This window comes from Melanotaenia boesemani, chromosome 11 (assembly GCF_017639745.1).
Source record: "Melanotaenia boesemani isolate fMelBoe1 chromosome 11, fMelBoe1.pri, whole genome shotgun sequence".
In the NCBI taxonomy this organism is placed as follows: Eukaryota; Metazoa; Chordata; class Actinopteri; order Atheriniformes; family Melanotaeniidae; genus Melanotaenia; species Melanotaenia boesemani.
Window position 1 is genome coordinate 310001 of NC_055692.1, and position 23214 is coordinate 333214.

At 44.8% G+C, this 23214-nt stretch overlaps 1 protein-coding gene across 2 annotated transcripts in view; it reads left to right on the plus strand.

Moving 5' to 3' along the window:
* Nucleotides 1–11220, plus strand: part of ptar1 (protein prenyltransferase alpha subunit repeat containing 1) — a 23104-nt gene extending 11884 nt beyond the window's left edge. Inside the window, exons 3-8 of one of the 2 annotated variants that reach the window (XR_006012087.1) lie at nt 1707–1773; nt 3834–3938; nt 4383–4617; nt 8326–8624; nt 10023–10732; nt 10861–11220. Coding sequence is in view for 1 of the 2 variants with exons in the window: in XM_041999916.1 (XP_041855850.1) it covers nt 1707–1773; nt 3834–3938; nt 4383–4617; nt 8326–8624; nt 10023–10350 (1034 nt within the window). In the remaining variant the exon portion in view is untranslated. Of the gene's footprint in view, nt 1–1706; nt 1774–3833; nt 3939–4382; nt 4618–8325; nt 8625–10022 lie in introns of both variants that reach the window. The other variant, XM_041999916.1, reaches the window with a different exon arrangement.
* The last annotated feature ends 11994 nt before the right edge of the window (nt 11221–23214 follow it).

Sequence of the window (23214 nt, forward strand, 5' to 3'; positions counted from 1 at the left end):
CTCTTAGGAGGATTACTATGGAATGTGTCTTTATTTATTTCTGCAAACAGCTTTAATGTCTAACATGTGGTGTGGAAGGTGATAGTGGTTGTGTATAAATGTCACATTTCACATCATTTCGTTGGTGTTGCCGTTTCCTGTTTCTCTAGGTTTTGTGCGTACGTCTGGGTCAGAGTTTGCGTGGAGGTAGGAACATTTTCCCATCAAGTTTGGTTTTGATAAATCTCAAAAGTTGACTATTTCTGGCGTACGGCAAATATAATGACCTTTTGTTCCTACACAAGCTTGATAAGTAAGGCCCCGGGCCGCGTACCGACCCGCCCCGGCAGCGGCATGCCCAGACCAGCCCAAGGTTCATCCCTCCATCAGCTGCGTGTTGAGACACATTTCAGCAGGATGGATGTGAAGCAGCGAAGAGGAAAGTTAAAATGACAAACATTGCTGCTACTGTTCTGATGTCCCTCCTAGTTTTACTAGAAAATCATGGAACGTGACTCAGGCTGCAGCCGTGTTGCTGTGGAGGAGCCAAGCGGTTTCCTCTAACGGTGAAATGTGAAGCCTCTGCAAAAACCTGCAGTCCCCCCTCGTCCACTAGGGGCTCCAAAACAGAGCAAATCCCATAGACTCCCATGTTAAAAAGAGCAACTTCACAGCAGAAATAAACATGTTTAAAGCCTGGTACAAAAATCCATTTTAGGATTCAAAGGTCAAAGAAGGGAGAGTGCAGCACAACCGCGGTTTTTAGCACGCCTTAGCTTTAGTCCGCCTACCTTCATTAGCCGGTTAGCTACCGTTAGCTTGGTTAACTACCGTTAGCTCCAGGTTAGCTCTTAGCTACAGGCAACTCGGAGTTTGATGGGTGTCAATCATCCACCCCCTCCTTCACAGCCCCCCTCTCAGCTCCACCTCTTTGACCATTTTTGGATTTTCTGGGAATAATGACACACGTGATGCTGCCAAGATGGCAAAGGTGGGAACGGCCAATGAGCTTCAGTTCAGCTCTTCAGAAACCTACGGGTGACGTCGCGGAAGCTCCGCCCATCTTTTATATACAGTGTATGGGAGGAACATGAGATCCAGACTATCTGGGATCATTACATGTTTAAAACGCAGCTTTGTTAAAGACGACATGTTTAACGTCTGAGAAAAGTCTCTGGTTTTTATTTTGGTTCTTATGATCCATGACTTCATGACCAGGAAAACAGTGGAGTAGAGAAAATGTGATTCAACATCAGATAAGTAATGTTCTCCAGTAGCTTCACTCATCATGAAGCTTATGTAGACATCAGCTGAAGATAAATTCACCTGGACAGCAGGTAGCGACATTAATGCTCCATAGAAAGAAATATTTGCGATGCTAATTTAAAATAAGTGTTTTTATTCATGTAATTTTTTAATTAATCTTTCGAATAATCGGTTATTGGAATTTTCCAGAAGCAGCTCAGCCTCACGACCCAGTTCAGTTAGAAATCTCTAGTTTCATTCAGTCCAGTGAAGATAAAACTTTCATTTAGAAATAATGTTTATTTTCTGCTTCATTCTGGTTGACTGTAATTAAACAAGCATCATCAGTGTGTTGATCCGATGTCGGAACGCTGGATTCAGGTGTGGAGGCCACACTGGGAACGTTCACCCACACCTAAACCAGTTCAGCCAGTGCAGAAAGTCCGTCTGGAGACCTGCTAACTGTGGTTTTCTGTCCTCAGCTCTCCTGGACATCACCTGCACTCTGCTGCTGCTGAATCCCGACTTCACCACAGCGTGGAATGTCAGGTACGGAGCGGGAATTCTCCCCACTGGGTTGCAAGCGGATTTCAGTTTTCTGCTTGTTGTGTGTTCGTCTGTTTATGTCGGTGGTTCTCAGTCTGGGGGCGCGGCAACATGACGGAGGGGCGCATGGGACTAACTCATGTTTCCACAACTTGGGATCTTGGACACCTTCCGGTCCACACTCCAGACCACTGGGTGGCAGTAATGCACCAACTTGTTTTTCCCAACCACCACAAAACATGAAGAAGAAGAAATCGTGTGTATTCGCTGCAGACCAGAGATCAGGGTTACTGAACGCATCGCAGGGACATGGAGGACATGGAGGACATGGAGGACATGAAGCAGTGACGTCTCCTCACCGCTGGGATCTCACGAGTTTAGTCACATAGATATAAGTTTTATATTTGTGTGTGTGTGTGTATATATGATGAGTATGAGTGATGAGTATATGTGTACACACACACACACACCTAGTCGCCTCGCTCTGTGTATGTAAGGGCGGAGGGGCCACGGTGGAAGACGTTTGAGAACCACTGGTTTGGATGATTGATAACATCTCAGACTCGTCTGATCTTCAGCTTTCCAGGTGGAAACAACTGAGGGAGGTTGTTCCACATTATTCAGGCTTGTTGCTTCCTCCACAAGAAGCTTCATCTTGCCGCGGATATCGGATACATGTCAATCAAAAGGACACGCCCCTAATTATGCCGAATGAGTTAGAAAAAAATTCACCCCCCTCACAGTTGTCATGAAGGTAAACTTGACCTTTGAATCCTAAAATGGATTTTTGTACCAGGCTTTAAACATGTTTATTTCTGCTGTGAAGTTGCTCTTTTTAACATGGGAGTCTATGGGATTTGCTCTGTTTTGGAGCCCCTAGTGGACGAGGGGGGACTGCAGGTTTTTGCAGAGGCTTCACATTTCACCGTTAGAGGAAACCGCTTGGCTCCTCCACAGCAACACGGCTGCAGCCTGAGTCACGTTCCATGATTTTCTAGTAAAACTAGGAGGGACATCAGAACAGTAGCAGCAATGTTTGTCATTTTAACTTTCCTCTTCGCTGCTTCACATCCATCCTGCTGAAATGTGTCTCAACACGCAGCTGATGGAGGGATGAACCTTGGGCTGGTCTGGGCATGCCGCTGCCGGGGCGGGTCGGTACGCGGCCCGGGGCCTTACTTATCAAGCTTGTGTAGGAACAAAAGGTCATTATATTTGCCGTACGCCAGAAATAGTCAACTTTTGAGATTTATCAAAACCAAACTTGATGGGAAAATGTTCCTACCTCCACGCAAACTCTGACCCAGACGTACGCACAAAACCTAGAGAAACAGGAAACGGCAACACCAACGAAATGATGTGTAAACTTGACCTTTTAATCCTAAAATGGATTTTTGTACCAGGCTTTAAACATGTTTATTTCTGCTGTGAAGTCTTTTTAACATGGGAGTCTATGGGATTTGCTCTGTTTTGGAGCCCCTAGTGGATGAGGGGGGAACTGCAGTTTATTTGTATATAAGCTTCACCTTTTACAGGTTGCTCTTGGTTAACGCCCACCTCAATACATCTTGGTTGCACACAAGAAGAAAGTTTGTCTGGTGTGTTGAGAACAAGGTGGAGGATGGTCCCCAACAACATCCATGAGGAACAAGTTGTCATTTTGTTCCTGTCGACTAGAGAACAAGGAAGACGTTTGCGCTTCTTGCAGATTATGTAACAGCCTTCAGATATTCCCACTTTCCCTGCAGGCTGCAGAAAAACAAGGATGAAAGGAAATGAAAACATTTCAGGAAAACTTGTGATTAAGAAAATCCGTCCATAACTTTTTGAGTTATGTTGCTAAAAGACGGGTGGGCGTCCAGGCAGCGCGGCCCCGCCTTGGAGGAACTAATAAAAGTATGACAGATGAACATTTTCACTTCTTTACAACAAGTTTAATGTCTGAAGCTGCAGAATGTGGAACTCTGTAGACGTCGCCCCTGGTTGTTTTTACCTCACGTGATCACCTCCCTTAATGAAGGCACCTCCTGCAGCTGTGACCTCTGACCTCTGTGATCTTTCAGGAAGGAGCTGCTGTTGTGTGGGGCTCTCCACCCTGATCAGGACCTTTATCTGGGAAAGCTGGCCCTCACCAAATTCCCCAAGAGTCCGGAGACGTGGATTCACAGGTGAGTCTGTGCTGCAGGAACATTCTGTGTGGTTCTGTCAGTCGTTGGCGCGAGTTGTCGGTCTGCAGGGTCCAGAGACCATCTGTTGGATGGGGTTTGTGGTTATTCGCTTAGTTCTGTGATGCATTCAGGCTCATGCATGTTAGTAGTCAGGAAGCTCATCAGGAACAGAGAAGATCCCATCGTCAACGCCACTGTGAGGGAATATTCACTTCTGATCCCAAGAAGAATCAAGTTAATAAACCAATAGAAGTGTGAATGTGACGTGGTGTGAAAGCCCTGACTGGTCAGCATGACTAGAAAAGTGCTGCATACGTACAGTCCATTTACACACACAAAACACGTTTATCTTTAGTTTATGAGGGCACACACATCTGTCTTTATTTTCCGACAACACACACACCTGTCCATGAAATGATCCTTCCTCCATGTGTCTCCCTGCAGACGCTGGGTGCTGAAGCAGATCATGCGCCACTTTTCCTTTCTGTGTCACAACAAGACTCAGGAAGGTGAGGCAGAGCAGGTGGATCCAGACAGGAACCAGAGCGAGCATCTTGCCCGGGCGGTCCACCAGGAGATGAAGGTGTGTTCCGATGCCGCCGACAGATATCCCAGCAACTACAACGCCTGGTCCCACCGTATCTGGGTGCTTCAGCACATGGCCAAAGGCAACGCCAAGGTGAGGTGATCTTTACCTACCTACCTAATCTGTTTGGTTCAGTGTTCTGAATGGCCTGTCTACCTCACCTTATCTACCTTTTACCTGTGTGAAAGATCAGAGGGGCCCCTTTAAGGTCGCACTAGAGAGAGAGATATATAGCTTAGGTCTGAGTCAGAGCAGGGGTTAGTGGTGAATGTTTTGCTACCAGCTTTAGTTCCAGCAGAGTCCCGTTTCTGCTTCGCCACTGTTGGAAAAAGTGAATGGAGCTAACCCTGAAGCTAGCTGCTATGGATAAAGTGAATGGAGCTAACCCTGAAGCTAGCTGCTATGGATAAAGTGAATGGAGCTAACCCTGAAGCTAGCTGCTATGGATAAAGTGAATGGAGCTAACCCTGAAGCTAGCTGCTATGGATAAAGTGAATGGAGCTAACCCTGAAGCTAGCTGCTATGGATAAAGTGAATGGAGCTAACCCTGAAGCTAGCTGCTATGGATAAAGTGAATGGAGCTAACCCTGAAGCTAGCTGCTATGGATAAAGTGAATGGAGCTAACCCTGAAGCTAGCTGCTATGGATAAAGTGAATGGAGCTAACCCTGAAGCTAGCTGCTATGGATAAAGTGAATGGAGCTAACCCTGAAGCTAGCTGCTATGGATAAAGTGAATGGAGCTAACCCTGAAGCTAGCTGCTATGGATAAAGTGAATGGAGCTAACCCTGAAGCTAGCTGCTATGGATAAAGTGAATGGAGCTAGCCCTGAAGCTAGCTGCTATGGATAAAGTGAATGGAGCTAACCCTGAAGCTAGCTGCTATGGATAAAGTGAATGGAGCTAACCCTGAAGCTAGCTGCTATGGATAAAGTGAATGGAGCTAACCCTGAAGCTAGCTGCTATGGATAAAGTGAATGGAGCTAACCCTGAAGCTAGCTGCTATGGATAAAGTGAATGGAGCTAACCCTGAAGCTAGCTGCTATGGATAAAGTGAATGGAGCTAACCCTGAAGCTAGCTGCAACTTCACCAAGGAGGTGAAGGCAGAAAGTTTAGCAGCTGCATCAGACCAGAGCAACATGTTTACTAAACCCTCAGGAATGTTGCCTTGAGAACAGAAAGACCAGAAAGACGGGAAAAATAATTGGTTTTGTTGTTGTTGAACACTCCTGTGGGTGTGGTGTTTAGTTCAGGTGTTTAGTTATTTAGTTCTGAGAAAGTTCTGAGAAAGTAAAAAACCTACTTACCTATCTCACCTCACCTTCTGTACCTTTCTTACATACCTTCCTTATCTACCTTCCTACCTATACCTACCGTACCTTCCACACTTTCCTTCTCTTCGTACCTACTTATCTACTTTTTCTTTCTACCCTACCTTTACTTCCATTCCTACCTTCCTTCCCTACCCACCTTTCTTATGTACCTATCCTACTTTACTTACCTCTCTACCTTCCTCATGTAACACTTGTAGCAACCTTGTGGACAAATATGGAACAAGGAATAAGAGGAATTCTGGACGGACCAGTAGGTTTGACTACAGGAGCACGAGACACAGGGCAGTGGTTTAGCTTTGAACTTATGCTGGCTTGATATAAAAGAAGATAATATAAAAATCAAGAGTTAAAACAAATAATCATTTGTTGGCATCACGTGCAATGACAGGAGTGGTTTCAGTTCAGATTAGGCCTGTTTTCACAGGAATATCCTTCCAGCTACAAATGATGATTCCAGCAGGGTTCAGGCTGGTCAGATATGATTCAGCTTCATTACAACCAACCTTCCTATAAAGCAGGATTTCCAATGCACTCAGACATAGTCCCCCCCCCCTAAATAAAAAAAAAATATATGTATTGTGTGTGTGTGTGTATATATATATATATATATATATATATATATATATATATACACACACAATCTTAATTCACACATACAGGTGATCTCATTTCTACACATAGTGATTCTAAAGCATTTTATATTACGAGCTGCATCACAAACCAACGGTAAAGCGCCGGTAAAACACTTGAGTCAGTGGAGGAAGCCGTTTGCAGGCCAGTGTTTGGAAAGACTGAGCGAGAGTGAAAGAGGAGGAAAGTCTGCAGCTAGGAGGTTTAAATGCATAGCGAACAAAACCTGCGTAGTAGTGGCGAGAGTCCCTCCCTCACCCCCAACAGAACTCGTACCCAAAGCATGTTGGCATTCGGCGGCGGTGTGGAAGCATTTTGGATTTTAGCCAGGAGATGACAAACTGTGTGAGCTGCATAGTAAAGCAGGTTTTTCCCTGGTTGCAAGGCAACAGAACAAATCTCTACGATCACCTTAAACATCACCACAAGTACTGCATGATGAAACCATATGAAGCAGGAAACAAGTCAGGAACCAGAACCCTGTACAAAGTGAGGTGTTGGAGGATGGGGGGGTGGTAGATGGTGCCCTAGTTCCTAGGGTGTGCAGCTGGAACATCAGGGTGGGTGCTGGCCCACGCCGAGTGGCTGCCGGGGGGGGGCTGGTTCTCCTGTGCTGGTGCAGGCCCTCTACCTTGGGAGGTGGGGGCTGCCTCTGGGTTCTTGGGGCACTGGGCCCTTTGCTAGGGTTAGGAACTATTTTTTATTTTTCAGGAACTCCTGATGATTGTCTGCTTAGTTTACCTGTAAAAGCTGTAGGAAATTCTCTGTTGTGTTTCTGTACAGGTGTAGCAGCTGCTTGTCTGCTGTTAGGTTGGATTGAAGCTTGTTGCCTCTATCTGCTGGATCTTTGTCTCCTCTTCCTTTTTTCTACTTTCCTTCTTACTTCTCTTCAAAACACAGCAGCCAGACCATCATTCTGCCCCCACCATGCTGAACAGGAGTGAAGCCACAGTTAAAGCGAGATGACTGGCTTATCTCCAGCTATGGTCATCATATACAACTCTGCTAGTCTGTTTAACATTATGTGGGTTATTATTAATGTTTTTAATTCCTTTTACCCCCCCCCCCCATGAAGAAGGGCTGAAAGACTCTTTCTTTAAAGCAGCAAAAGCCGACCTAAAACAAGCCTTTCTTAGAGCTGGCGTCACAGCTTCTAACTAGCAACACTGACGGTGAAGACGACCCCCAGTCAGAATAAGGGTCCCTACCCATGACTGTGCTAGGAAATACCTGGCTAGCACGCCATCGTGCTCTAAGAAATACTTTCAGTTCAGGCAGAGAATATATAAACATAAACTATTACAGAGATTTTTAACACTTTCAATCCACAACAGTTATGCAGAAAACAACTGGGACAGTACATGCTTGTCAGTAATGTGCGAAATGAAGAGAAAACTCTTAATGATCAATTCTCAAGCTGAGAAGACCTGAGCTCGGCTATGCAGCGCGACTAAGCAGCAGTGATGGCAGCTTCCACGGGCTCTGAGGTTTGCATCCAATAAGGAACTTTTTCCCACAATACAGCATCACTGTGGTGATCTCTGCATGTGCAGCTAATCAGACTCTGACTGGAACAGGAAGTAGGTGGGAGGAACTAATTTGCTCTGTCACCTTTGATTAGTTTAAACTGCGTCCTTATATTCGTAACAATAAGGGGGATCGTGCTTATTATGTGGGTTACTCTTACCTTTGATTTGAGGACGAGATGTTTCCTCCTCTCAGGGTCCAATCCTCTGTTTTTCTTGGTCCATCCTCGTGTCGGCACCTTTGTTCTTCGGGTGGTCCGGTCTGGTCTGGACTCCCTGTTTGTGACGCTTCTTGTTGCTGTTTCCTGTCAGGTTTTCCATGATGAGCTGTCCTCCATGCGTCTCTGGGTGTCCATGCATGTGTCTGACCACAGTGGTTTCCACTACCGCCAGTTCTTGTTGAAGGAGCTGATGACCGAGCGGAGCCAGACGTCCACATCTAGTCCATCCCAGCAGTGGGATCCTGATGCTGGTCTGCAGACCAATGGTTTGCTCCCAGGAGCCGAGGTGGCCTCTGAGGAGACGGTCCTGCAGCTCTTCTACCAGGAGATGGAGCTGTGCTCAGACCTGATCCAGTCCTTCCCTGGACATGAAACACTCTGGAGTCACAGGTAAGGTCAACATGAGCTGTTACTTTGCAGGGACCGGTTCAGTAAGATCTGTAAACATCAGAACCAGGTCAACCACCAGAGTCCTGAAACAGGAAGCAGAAACGTACCGGATATCTCTGCTACCTGGTCAGCGGTACCACAAAGCTGGTTATCAACTCGGTGATTCAACCCAGGGTTCTCCATCTAGATCAGAGTGCTCACATAAAAGGGGCAGAGTCTGCAGCGTCTGACCAATCACAGAGAAACCCTGCAGAGGAGCTGCTTCACCGCGGAGCAGCTGACTATTATTCTTGAGGAAATATGAAGAATGTAAACACATCATCCAGGCCAGAGGCAGCACTGTTGCCGTAGCAACAGCCAGAAAGGAACGCTGGCAGAAAACTGCAGACGCCGTTAAAGCGTAAATTAGTAAAATCATTCAACACTAATTAATCGGACAATATAAACGGACATCACTCCGTTTGGGGTGGAGCTTCCTCAGTTCCTTCCTTTCCTTTATATCCAGGTCTTCTGCCGTGTGTGAGCGTCATTATGAAGCTCCTGATCTCAGACCAGCCCTGGTGGAGCTAAATGGGAACAAGTCCAGAACCAGGACAGAAACATTCTTCACAGCTCTGAGACCAGCCTTCATTTCTGCGTCTGTCCCTAAAAACTCCTCCTCTCACCGTCCACCACCACCCTGGACAGGATGGTCTAAGAATGGGCGGGGCATTTTCCAAGAGATCTGATTGGTCAGGAGGTGGAGCTTTTGTACTCATTCACCTCTGATCCAGAACAGAACCTGGTCTGGAGCTGGTTAGCCATTCAGCATAGGTTACCATGGTGATTTACCCGGTAAGAAGGGAAAACCCCGAGTTAACCCCAAAGTTATCTGGATAAAATCCAGCTTCTGGTTCCTCCGAGATCTGGTACAGAACCAAGTACCGATCCAAAGCCATCATTCATCAGCCGGATTCAACTTCTCATATGACTTTAATTCATATATATAATGATGAGGAAGACGACGGTGGTGAGGATGATGATGATGATGAAGAAGACAATGATAGTGGTGATGAAGATGAGGAGGATTATGATGACAAGGTGATGATGTGACGATGATGATGATGGGGATGATGGTGATAATGGTGACGACAATGTGATGGTGATGATGACGATGATGATGACGATGATGTGATGATGATGGTGATGATGATGATGATGGTGATGATGACAATGATGTGATGATGATGATGGTGATGATGACAATGATGTGATGATGATAGTGATGATGATGATGGTGATGATGACGATGATATGATGATTATGATAAGGGTGATGTTGGTGATGGTGATGATGATGATGGTGATGACGGTGATGATGATGTTGGTGATGATGGTGATGTTGTTGTGCATGTTGCAGGCGCCATGTCTTCTATCTGTGGCACCAGTTGAAGGAGCACCATCATGGCCGCTGCAGCGATGGCGTGACAGATGCTGGCCTTCAGAGACCTGATAGCCCGGGTCGCGGCGTGGACACACAGATGGAGGTAGACCGGAGGTCTATGGCGGATCCCCACGACAGCAAGCGACTGAGGCGAGGTGTCCCGCTACCCCCCCGCGCCCCCACCTTACAAATTGAGCACATGTTCATCAGCAGCATCCTGGACAGCAGCTGTTACCCCGAACAGAGGAGCTTCGCCGTGGCCTACAGGAAGTGGTTGGACACGGTGGTCGCCATGCAGTCCTGAGAAAAGCTGTAGCTCCGCCCCCTCCACTGATGATGCCTTTAGATACAGATATAGGGTCAGCTCGGCGGCTGCAGAGACATTGACATGGACCTAAGATTCAGGATTTCCTTTGACCAACGACTACAGGACCCTCCAGATGTTTGGATCCAGACCCGCCGACTCCTTACAAGTCACAGATACCACTAACACCACGGGTTCGATTCCAGATTGTCTTCTTATTTCAGGTCTCTCAATGCCTTAGGTCACAGTCCCAGACCAGATTCGTTCGTTATTTCCTGTGTGTGGAAGTAAGTCAGAAGAGAAGCAACAGGGTCCGTCAGCTCCGAGGAGGGAGCCTGTTCCGTCGGATCCGAGGAGGGAGTCGGATCCGAGGAGGGAGCCGGTTCCGTCGGATCCGAGGAGGGAGCCGGTTCAGTCGGATCCGAAGAAGGAGCCGATTCAGTCGGATCTGAAGAGGGAGCCGGTTCAGTCGGATCCGAAGAAGGAGCCGATTCAGTCGGATCTGAAGAGGGAGCGTTGGCTCCGAGGAGGGAGCCGGTTCAGTCGGATCCGAAGAGGGAGCCGTCGGCTCCGAGGAGGGAGCCTGTTCAGTCGGATCCGAGGAGGGAGCCGTCGGCTCCGAGGAGGAAGCTGGTTCCGTCGGATCCGAGGAGGGAGCCGGGCCCGTCGGGTCCGAGGAGGGAGCCGGGCCCGTCGGATCCGAGGGGACAGCATTTGGATCTGAGTCTGTTGCATGAAGAGAAACTGAAAGATTCTCATGAGTTCACTGATCCTCTGAGCCCCTTCAGACCTGATGGTCTCTGTTTCTGAATGGAGATGAAGATGAGACACTTGTTCATATTTAATAAACACAGAAAGTTTAACCTCTGACTTCTATGGGTGGTTGTCTAGCTGTGTGTGTGTGTGTGTGTGTGTGTGTGTGTGTGTGTGTGATAAAGCTGGAGAGAAAGAAGAAATGGAATAAAAAGAAACCCGATAGAAAAACAGAAAATAAAGGTGCACCCCAAAGACAAGATCCACCACAACAAGAAACGCAGCGTACGAAAACCGTGTCATTCATGCGATAAAACGTGTAGTAGAAACAGGACTCCTTTAACATACGAGAAAAAGAACATCTAAAGCAGCAAAGAACCTGGAAGAACACAAACGCGATCAAGAAAAGACCTGAAACCAGCAATAACAGACACTGCAGACGGGAAAACCACATCATGGACTGGGAGAAGTCTTCCTCACGGCGCTCAGGCAACACCAGCGCTGGAGATCGGAACGCCACGGACCGGGATGAGGAGGCCTTCCTGCTTTCCCACACCGGGAGCAGCATCCTCCAGCGGCAGGCCGTCAGGGGGCACTTGGGGCTCGCTGTCCTCTGGTCCGCCTGGGGTGTCCCCCACGGGGCATGGTGGGTGGGTTATGTGTGACATGACTGCTACTACTACTACTGCTGCTACTGCTACAACTACTGCTACTACTACTACTGCTACTGCTGATTCTACTACTACTACTACTGCTACTGCTACTACTGATTCTACTACTGCTACTACTACTACTGCTACTGCTGATTCTACTACTACTGATTCTACTACTACTACTACTACTGCTACTACTGATTCTACTACTGCTACTACTACTACTGCTACTGCTGATTCTTCTACTACTGCTACTACTACTACTGCTACTACTGATTCTACTACTGCTACTACTGATTCTACTACTGCTACTACTACTACTGCTACTGCTGATTCTTCTACTACTGCTACTACTACTACTTCTGCTACTACTGCTACTGCTGATTCTACTACTACTGATTCTACTACTGCTACTACTACTACTACTGCTACTGCTACTACTGATTCTACTACTGCTACTACTGATTCTACTACTGCTACTACTGATTCTACTACTGCTACTACTACTGCTACTACTGCTATTGCTACTACTGATTCTACTACTGCTACTACTGATTCTACTACTGCTACTACTACTACTGCTACTGCTGATTCTACTACTACTGATTTTACTACTGCTATTACTACTACTACTGCTACTGCTACTACTGATTCTACTACTGCTACTACTGATTCTACTACTACTACTACTACTACTACTACTGCTACTGCTACTACTGATTCTACTACTGCTACTACTGATTCTACTACTGCTACTACTACTACTACTGCTACTACTGCTGATTCTACTACTGCTACTACTGATTCTACTACTGCTACTGCTACTACTACTACTACTACTACTACTGCTACTGCTACTACTACTGATTCTACTACTACTACTACTGATTCTACTACTACTACTACTGCTACTACCACTACTGCTACTGCTACTACGACTACTACTGCTAATTCTAGTACTGCTACTACTGGTTCTACTACTGCTACTACTACTGCTACTGCTACTACTGATTCTACTACTGCTACTACTACTACTGCTACTACTACTGCTACTGCTACTACTGATTCTACTACTGCTACTACTACTACTGCTACTACTGATTCTACTACTGCTACTACTACTACTGCTACTACAACTACTACTGCTTCTACTACTGCTACTGCTACTACTACTACTGCTACTCCTACTACTGCTGCTACTACTACTACTGCTACTACTGATTCTACTACTGCTACTACTACTGCTACTACTACTACTACTAGTACTGCTACTGCTACTACTGATTCTACTACTGCTACTACTACTACTGCTGCTACTACTACTACTGCTGCTACTACTGATTCTACTACTGCTACTACTACTATTGTTACTACTACTGCTACTGCTACTACTACTGCTGCTGCTACTACTACTACTACTACTGATGATTGAACTACTGCTGCTACTACTGCTACTACTAATGATTCTACTACTGCTACTGCTGCAACTGCTACTACTACTACTAATGATTCTACTACTACAACTACTGCTGCTACTGCTGCTACTACTACTACTACTACTACTACAACCACTACTGCTACTACTGCTACTACTACTACGGCTGCTACTACTACTACTACTGATGATTCTACTACTGCTGCTGCTACTACTACTACTACTACTACTACTACTACTACTAATGATTCTACTACCTCTACTACTGCTGTTACTACTACTTCTACTACTACTACTACTGCTACTACTAATGATTCTACTACTGCTACTACTACTACTACTGCTAATACTACTACGACTACTACTATTACTAAGACTACTGCTACTACCACTACAACTACTACTACGACTACTGCTACAACTACTACGACTACTACTACTAAGACTACTGCTACTACCACTACGACGACTACTGCTACTACTACGACGACTACTACTACGACTACTGCTACTACTACTACTGCTACTGCTACTACTGATTCTACTACTGCTACTACTGCTGCTATTACTACTACTGCTGCTACTACTACTACTACTACGACTACTACTACTACTAAGACTACTGCTACTACCACTACGACTACTACTACGACTACTGCTACTACTACGGCGACTGCTACTACGACTACTGCTACTACTACTACTGCTACTACTACTACTGCTGCTACTACTACTACTACTGATGATTGAACTACTGCTGCTACTACTACAAACTACTGCTACTACTAATGATTCTACTACTGCTACTAATGATTCTACTACTGCTACTACTGCTACTGCTACTACTACTACTGCTGCTACTACTACTACTACTGATGATTCTACTACTGCTACTACTACTACAACTACTACTGCTACTACTGCTACTGCTGCTACTACTACTACTACTGATGATTTTACTACTGCTGCTACTACTACTACTACTACTAATGATTCTACTACTGCTACTACTGCTGTTACTACTACTGCTACTACTACTACTACTACTGCTACTACTAATGATTCTACTACTGCTACTACTACTACTACTGCTAATACTACTACGACTACTACTATTACTACGACTACTGCTACAACTACTACGACTACTCCTACTGCTGCTGCTACTACTACTACTACTACTACTGATGATTCTACTACTGCTGCTACTACTACTACTACTACTGCTACTACTACTACTACTAATGATTCTACTACTGCTACTACTACTACTACTACTACTGCTACAACTACTACCACTACTACGACTACTGCTACTACTATTACTACTGCTACTGCTGCTGCTTCTACTACTGATGATTCTACTACTGCTACTACTACTACTACTACTGCTACTGCTACTACTACTACTACTGATGATTCTACTACTGCTGCTACTACTACTACTACTGCTACTACTACTACTGCTACTACTGCTACCACTACTACTACTGATGATTCTACTACTGCTGCTACTACTACTACTACTGCTACTACTACTACAACTAATGATTCTACTAATGCTACTACTGCTACTACTGCTACTACTACTACAACTAATGATTCTACTACTGCTACTGCTGCTACTGCTGCTACTGCTACTACTACTACTACTAATGATTCTACTACTGCTACTACTACTACAACTACTACTGCTGCTGCTACTACTACTACTACTGATGATTCTACTACTGCTGCTACTACTACTACTACTACTAATGATTCTACTACTGCTACTACTGCTGTTACTACTACTGCTACTACTACTACTACTACTACTGCTACTACTAATGATTCTACTACTGCTACTACTACTACTACTGCTAATACTACTACGACTACTACTATTACTAAGACTACTGCTACAACTACTACGACTACTGCTGCTGCTACTGCTACTGCTGCTACTATTACTAGTACTACTGATGATTCTACTACTGCTGCTACTACTACTACTACTACTGCTACTACTACTACTACTACTACTGATTCTACTGCTGCTACTACTACTACTACGACTACTGCTACAACTACTACTACTACTACTACGACTACTGCTACAACTACTACTACTACTACGACTACTGCTACAACTACTACTACTACTACGACTACTGCTACTACTATTACTGCTACTACTGCTACTACTACTACTACTGATGATTCTACTACTGCTGCTACTACTACTACTACTGCTACTACTACTACTACTACTACTAATGATTCTACTACTGCTACTACCTACTACTACGACTACTGCTACAACTACTACTACTACTACGACTACTGCTACTACTATTACTACTGCTACTACTGCTACTACTGCTGCTGCTACTACTACTGATGATTCTACTACTGCTACTACTACTACTACTACTACTGCTACTACTACTACTACTACTAATGATGATTCTACTACTGCTGCTACTACTACTACTACTACTACTGCTACTACTGCTACCACTACTACTACTACTGATGATTCTACTACTGCTGCTACTACCACTACGACTACTACTACGACTACTGCTACTACTACGACGACTACTACTACGACTACTGCTACTACTACTACTGCTACTGCTACTACTGATTCTACTACTGCTACTACTGCTGCTATTACTACTACTGCTGCTACTACTACTACTACTACGACTACTACTACTACTAAGACTACTGCTACTACGACTACTGCTACTACTACGACTACTGCTACTACTACGGCGACTGCTACTACGACTACTGCTACTACTACTACTGCTACTACTACTACTGCTGCTACTACTACTACTACTGATGATTGAACTACTGCTGCTACTACTACAAACTACTGCTACTACTAATGATTCTACTACTGCTTCTAATGATTCTACTACTGCTACTACTGCTACTGCTACTACTACTACTGCTGCTACTACTACTACTACTGATGATTCTACTACTGCTACTACTACTACAACTACTACTGCTACTACTGCTACTGCTGCTACTACTACTACTACTGATGATTCTACTACTGCTGCTACTACTACTACTACTACTAATGATTCTACTACTGCTACTACTGCTGTTACTACTACTGCTACTACTACTACTACTACTGCTACTACTAATGATTCTACTACTGCTACTACTACTACTACTGCTAATACTACTACGACTACTACTATTACTACGACTACTGCTACAACTACTACGACTACTGCTACTGCTGTTGCTACTACTACTACTACTACTACTGATGATTCTACTACTGCTGCTACTACTACTACTACTACTGCTACTACTACTACTACTAATGATTCTACTACTGCTACTACTACTACTACTACTACTACTGCTACAACTACTACTACTACTACGACTACTGCTACTACTATTACTACTGCTACTGCTGCTGCTTCTACTACTGATGATTCTACTACTGCTACTACTACTACTACTACTGCTACTACTACTACTACTGATGATTCTACTACTGCTGCTACTACTACTACTACTGCTACTACTACTACTGCTACTACTGCTACCACTACTACTACTGATGATTCTACTACTGCTGCTACTACTACTACTACTGCTACTACTACTACAACTAATGATTCTACTAATGCTACTACTGCTACTACTGCTACTACTACTACAACTAATGATTCTACTACTGCTACTGCTGCTACTGCTACTACTACTACTACTACTGCTGCTGCTGCTACTACTACTACTACTGATGATTCTACTACTGCTGCTACTACTACTACTAATGATTCTACTACTGCTACTACTGCTGTTACTACTACTGCTACTACTACTACTACTACTACTGCTACTACTAATGATTCTACTACTGCTACTACTACTACTACTACTAATACTACTACGACTACTACTATTACTAAGACTACTGCTACAACTACTACGACTACTGCTGCTGCTACTGCTACTGCTGCTACTATTACTAGTACTACTGATGATTCTACTACTGCTGCTACTACTACTACTACTACTGCTACTACTGCTACTACTACTACTGATTCTACTGCTGCTACTACTACTACTACGACTACTGCTACAACTACTACTACTACTACTACGACTACTGCTACAACTACTACTACTACTACGACTACTGCTACAACTACCACTACTACTACGACTACTGCTACTACTATTACTGCTACTACTGCTACTACTACTACTACTGATGATTCTACTACTGCTGCTACTACTACTACTACTGCTACTACTACTATTACTACTACTAATGATTCTACTACTGCTACTACTACTACTACGACTACTGCTACAACTACTACTACGACTACTGCTACTACTATTACTACTGCTACTGCTACTACTGCTACTACTGCTGCTGCTACTACTACTGATGATTCTACTACTGCTACTACTACTACTACTACTACTGCTACTACTACTACTACTACTAATGATGATTCTACTACTGCTGCTACTACTACTACTACTACTACTACTGCTACTACTGCTACCACTACTACTACTACTGATGATTCTACTACTGCTGCTACTACTACTACTACTACTGCTACTACTACTACAACTAATGATTCTACTAATGCTACTACTACTGCTACTACTGCTACTACTACTACAACTAATGATTCTACTACTGCTACTACTACTACTACTACTACTGCTACTACTACTACTGATGATTCTACTACTGCTGCTGCTACTACTACTACTGCTACTACTACTACAACTAATGATTCTACTACTGCTACTGCTACTGCTACTACTGATGATTCTACTGCTACTGCTACTACTACTACAACTAATGATTCTACTACTGCTACTACTACTACTAAGACTACTGCTACTACCACTACGACTGCTACTACTACTAAGACTACTGCTACTACCACTACGAATACGACTACTACTACTACTACGGCTACTGCTACTACTACTACGACTACTACTACTACTACGACTACTGATGCGAGTACTACTACTATTACTACTGTAAGTAGATTTGTTACTGGAAAACTTTTACATGTTTTTAATGTAAATAAAATACAAGAATGTTTTTGGGGAGAAAACCAAGAAGTACTTGTACTCTAGTAAACTTTATTCTTCTGTGTTTTATTGCTGTAATTAATTTAATTCAATGCTGTAGATTTTTGACGCTTGTGTGTTTTTTTAAATCTACATTGAGTAAACTTGTGCGTACTATGAAGTTTAATTTACACCAAACAATCAAGAAATAATTGAAATGACGTCGTATTTCGTTTTAGAAGAATCGGAGTCAAATCCACTGCAAAATAAAAGTCTTTATTTAAACTCTTTTGAAGTTTACATTAAAATCCTGAAAACGGTTCATCCACATGGACACAGTCAACAAATATTAAAACTTATTTACAGGAATCATCCTAATATGAACAAACGTTTGTGTAGCTGACATATAAACACTGAATCCATACACAAGGCTTGAAAGTCCATTTAAAGTTTGGACTTAATTATCTTAATAAAGAAGGTTGTAACGGAGCTCGCTAGCCAACAAAAAGGAGGAAAGAACCCTTTAAAACAGAAAAAATAATAATGCGTTAATAATAATTAACACGTTAAGAAAAGCTTTCTCCTGTTTACAGCCGAGCTTCGGGAAGCTGCAGCCGTTCTTACAACTGTTGGATTTAATTCCATTAACCTCATTTCATCAATAATTCATATAATTTCTCTTCGGTCTTTGGCAGCAGGACGTTTCTCCGTCTGTTCCATGGTACACGGACGTTTTCAGGCCCTCAGGTTTTTACTGTTTTTACCTGCTGGACCCACTTGGCGGGCTGGAGGTACCTGGAGAAAATATCAGAAGCTTCTACAGGAGTCGGGTTCAAACACATTTTATCTACAAGTAAAAAAAAACATTCTCTTTTTTAATACATACAAATTTAAAATCTGATATTTTCTCAAACTGTTGGGGCAAATTACAAATCATGTCCAGTCCATCACATGCACATAAATGAGATTTGTAGTTTGGTAGATTGGTAAACTTTGTTAAAGACATACCTGCAGTTTGCCAAGCATTGAGAAGCTTTCGGGACTGGATAGATGTGGTCGTGGTGAGGAGATCTTCCTCTCTGATGAAGATCAGTTTGGTTTCCACTCCAATGCCAACTTGTCCAGGAGGGCCTGCAGTTCATCCTCTGTTAGGTGGGGTTACACCATCCAGATGTTTAGTCTTATTTCCAGTGCTGACATGTCAGTATGTGTCTAAGAGGGAATGATGGTATTACTGTGTCATTCAGCTTGTACCTTTATTAACGGATAATAACCAGAAACCATCTGGCTTTACACACAGGTTGTGTTTCTTCTGGATCTGGACAGGAATCTCCACAGTCTGTTGTTGGCACACAACAAAGTACACAAAGTTGTTGTTATGGATGAAAGTTAGTTTGATATTACCCACGTGAAGGCATCATCATCATCATCACGCCCTGTACTTTGTCCCCTTCACAGTGATGGCGTTAGTGGCCACAGGGCCGTCATGTGTGAAGTTAAAGGCTGACGTTGCTCCTCTGATGCTGTCAGTATCGTTACTAACATAGAATTCAGTCCCTTTCCAACCTGAATGGCAGGAGGAAACAAACTGCCTCCGCCCAGGTCAGCTTGTAGCAGCTGCAGACGTTCTGCTGACGTAGCACACAAGTTCTTAAAGTTGTGTAGTTTTCTGGTAGCTGTTTAAAGAGAGCATGCTTACTTTCAAATCTTAATGTCCAAAGACGGATTAGCGCTCCAAACCGTGGAATAAGCTCAGGATCAGGACACAAGTAACGGGGCTTTGGTTTGAGGCGGAAGTCTGGACGTAGCTCCGCTCTAGATTGGATGTATTCTTCAATGAGGACATCCAAGTAGGCCACCTGATCTGCAGTAACTGCTGGTGCACAAATGTAAGCAACTACCTCTCAAGAGCTAAATCTACTTCCAAACCTTGTTTTTGGATGGATTCTTTATCCTCTGTCCAGTTAACAAAGGCAGAACTCTCGAGGCAGCAGCTCTGGACAGCATGACCGCTCAGCTTAGCGTTACCTGGGCTTATCTCAGGGTTTGCTAGCTGCCTCATTCCCAGGTAAATAAACTGGTTTCTGTTTAAATCGATGCAGGTAAAATGTTTCTCCTGGTTTACAAAACGGCTGATGAGTCATCAGAAACAACACCTTCACACAGATCATGTCCAGGACTCGGTGGAAGACCAGGCTGGCAGACGTGAAACCAAAGCGGTTGAACTGAGTCACGTTTGAAAACACTGAGTCTGCTGCTCCGGACTCCTGGACGTGCTCATGATATTCCTGCTTTGTTCTGTCTAAACCAGCAGACGTGGACTTTACTGAAATGTTTCTCTATTTCACAAAATCTACAGAAAAAGGAACAAACCCACCAGTACTATGATCCAAGATTATCTCCAGAAAGGGTGCATACAAAACCTCTAAAACAACGCCACGTCCTGGACCAAACACCTCGTCCTCAGTGGACCAAACACCTTGTCCTCAGTGGACCGAACGCCACGTCCTCAGTGGACCGTACACCACGTCCTCAGTGGACCGAACACCTCGTCCTCAGTGGACCAAACACCTCGTCCTCAGTGGACCAAACACCTCGTCCTCAGTGGACCGAACGCCACGTCCTCAGTGGACCGAACGCCACGTCCTCAGTGGACCGTACACCACGTCCTCAGTGGACCGAACACCACGTCCTCAGTGGACCGAACACCACGTCCTCAGTGGACCGAACACCACGTCCTCAGTGGACCGAACACCACGTCCTGTACAAAAAACCTGAAGCCTTGTTCTCTGCAAAGATGAAGAAGCTGCATGTGGTCAACAGTTGATCTGCTGTAGGACAAAATGTCACTTAGTGTGTCTCAAACCGCTTACATGGGTTCACTGGAGGGTAGTGTGTAATGTGTAGGTAGTGTGTAGGTAGTGTGCAGTGTGTAGGTAGCGTGTAGTGTGTAGGTAGTGTGGAGTGTGTAGGTAGTGTGTAGGTAGCGTGGAGTGTGTAGGTAGCGTGTAGTGTGTAGGTAGCGTGTAGTGTGTAGGGAGTGTGTAGGTAGTGTGTAGTGTGTAGGTAGTGTGTAGGTAGTGTGGAGTGTGTAGGTAGTGTGTAGTGTGTAGGTAGTGTGGAGTGTGTAGGTAGTGTGTAGTGTGTAGGTAGTGTGGAGTGTGTAGGTAGTGTGTAGGTAGTGTATGTTCGGTAGTCCTGCACCGTTCGGTAGACCTGCACCGTTCGGTAGACCTGCACCGTTCGGTAGACCTGCAGCGTTCGGTAGACCTGCAGGGTTCGGTAGACCTGCAGCGTTCGGTAGACCTGCAGCGTTCGGTAGACCTGCAGGGTTCGGTAGACCTGCAGCGTTCGGTAGACCTGCAGGGTTCGGTAGACCTGCAGCGTTCGGTAGACCTGCAGCGTTCGGTAGACCTGCAGGGTTCGGTAGACCTGCAGCGTTCGGTAGACCTGCAGGGTTCGGTAGACCTGCAGCGTTCGGTAGACCTGCAGCTTTCGGTAGACCTGCAGCGTTCGGTAGACCTGCAGCGTTCGGTAGACCTGCAGCGCTCGATAGACCTGCAGCTTTCGGTAGACCTGCAGCGTTCGGTAGACCTGCAGCGTTCGGTAGACCTGCAGCGTTCGGTAGACCTGTAGCTTTCGGTAGACCTGCAGCGTTCAGTCTTTGGCCACAATTTTTAGTAAACCTTTTTAATCGTTACGATGCCATGCTCATCTTATCTTTGTAGAAATTTACAAATAAAAAATTAACCTTTGAAGGGATGAAATTCTCCCGCATGACGGTTTTACCTTTAACTGCCGAGGAACATGGACGCCCTGCCATCTGGAGCCATTAATGTAGAGATATTTTACTAACAGGCAGGACTGGGTCAGGGTAGGAGCTCCATCCTCTCTGCAAAGAACAAGACTTTCGGTTTAGAGAATTCTCCATAGTTGTGGCCAATCACAGCGTTCCCAGTCCCACAAACCTCTGATCACGGGCCTTTCTGCTCCAGCTCCTCATCCATCCCTCGGACCTTGTTCATGCATCGATGGACTATCACACTTCCCCTTCCCGGTCCCGACAGCTTTTCTGATGTTCTTCCAGCAGCCAAAAACAAACATTGGCTTCTGCACAAGCTCCTTTTTTCTATGACAATGTCTTTAAGGGTGTCTGCTGAGGGCCTTCTTCTGCAAGCATCATAGTGGAGGACCTCCACTACTGCAAACTACTACCTCCACTCAGGGTTGCTTACAAACTGAAGAACGGCTTCTATCACGTCACTGTAAACTTCTCCAAACAACATCTCTTCCAAAACGGGGCGAAGCTTAATGGGTAGATGGTGGTGATCTTGGTGTCCTCTAAGGGAAGTTCTGCCATGGCTTTCCAGGTATCAGTCTGATGAAGGTACTTTCACTGTTGTCCCCAGTGTGCAGCGATCGTAGAACTCATGCCAAAAAGCACCCTGACCCACTACCAGCTTCCTCGGCGTTATCTGGGAGTCGTCGCCTCACCTCCAGTGGACGAGTCAAACGTCTGGGTCAGAAATACAGGTGTCATCTGGCTCAAACTCGGCCTCCAGGTTTGGACCAAATACAGTTTCATGGTCAGAGTTATCATGACGTTCTTCTCCAAAGGTTATTTGGTCTGGAAGAAAAATGGTACCCAGTGAAATCTCTGGTAAGATCAGATGAACCTCTGAAGCAGCTGAAGCAGCTGACGGTGTGGTTTGTGAAATTTGAGCGAACTGTGGCAACCTGTTCCTGGTCTTAGTCTGAGTAGAGAGACACCTGATGAGTACTCTCATCCTGACCCTGAAAGCTGGACTCATGCCTGGACCCTGACTGGCTTGTAGCGGACTCTTCAAGCAGCTTTCGGCCGAGTGGAGAAACGCAGCCGGAAGTTTTGTTTAGAGTTAGATTCGTGACCTTTACTCGAAGTACCATTTGGAAAATGCCGCCTCCTCGTTT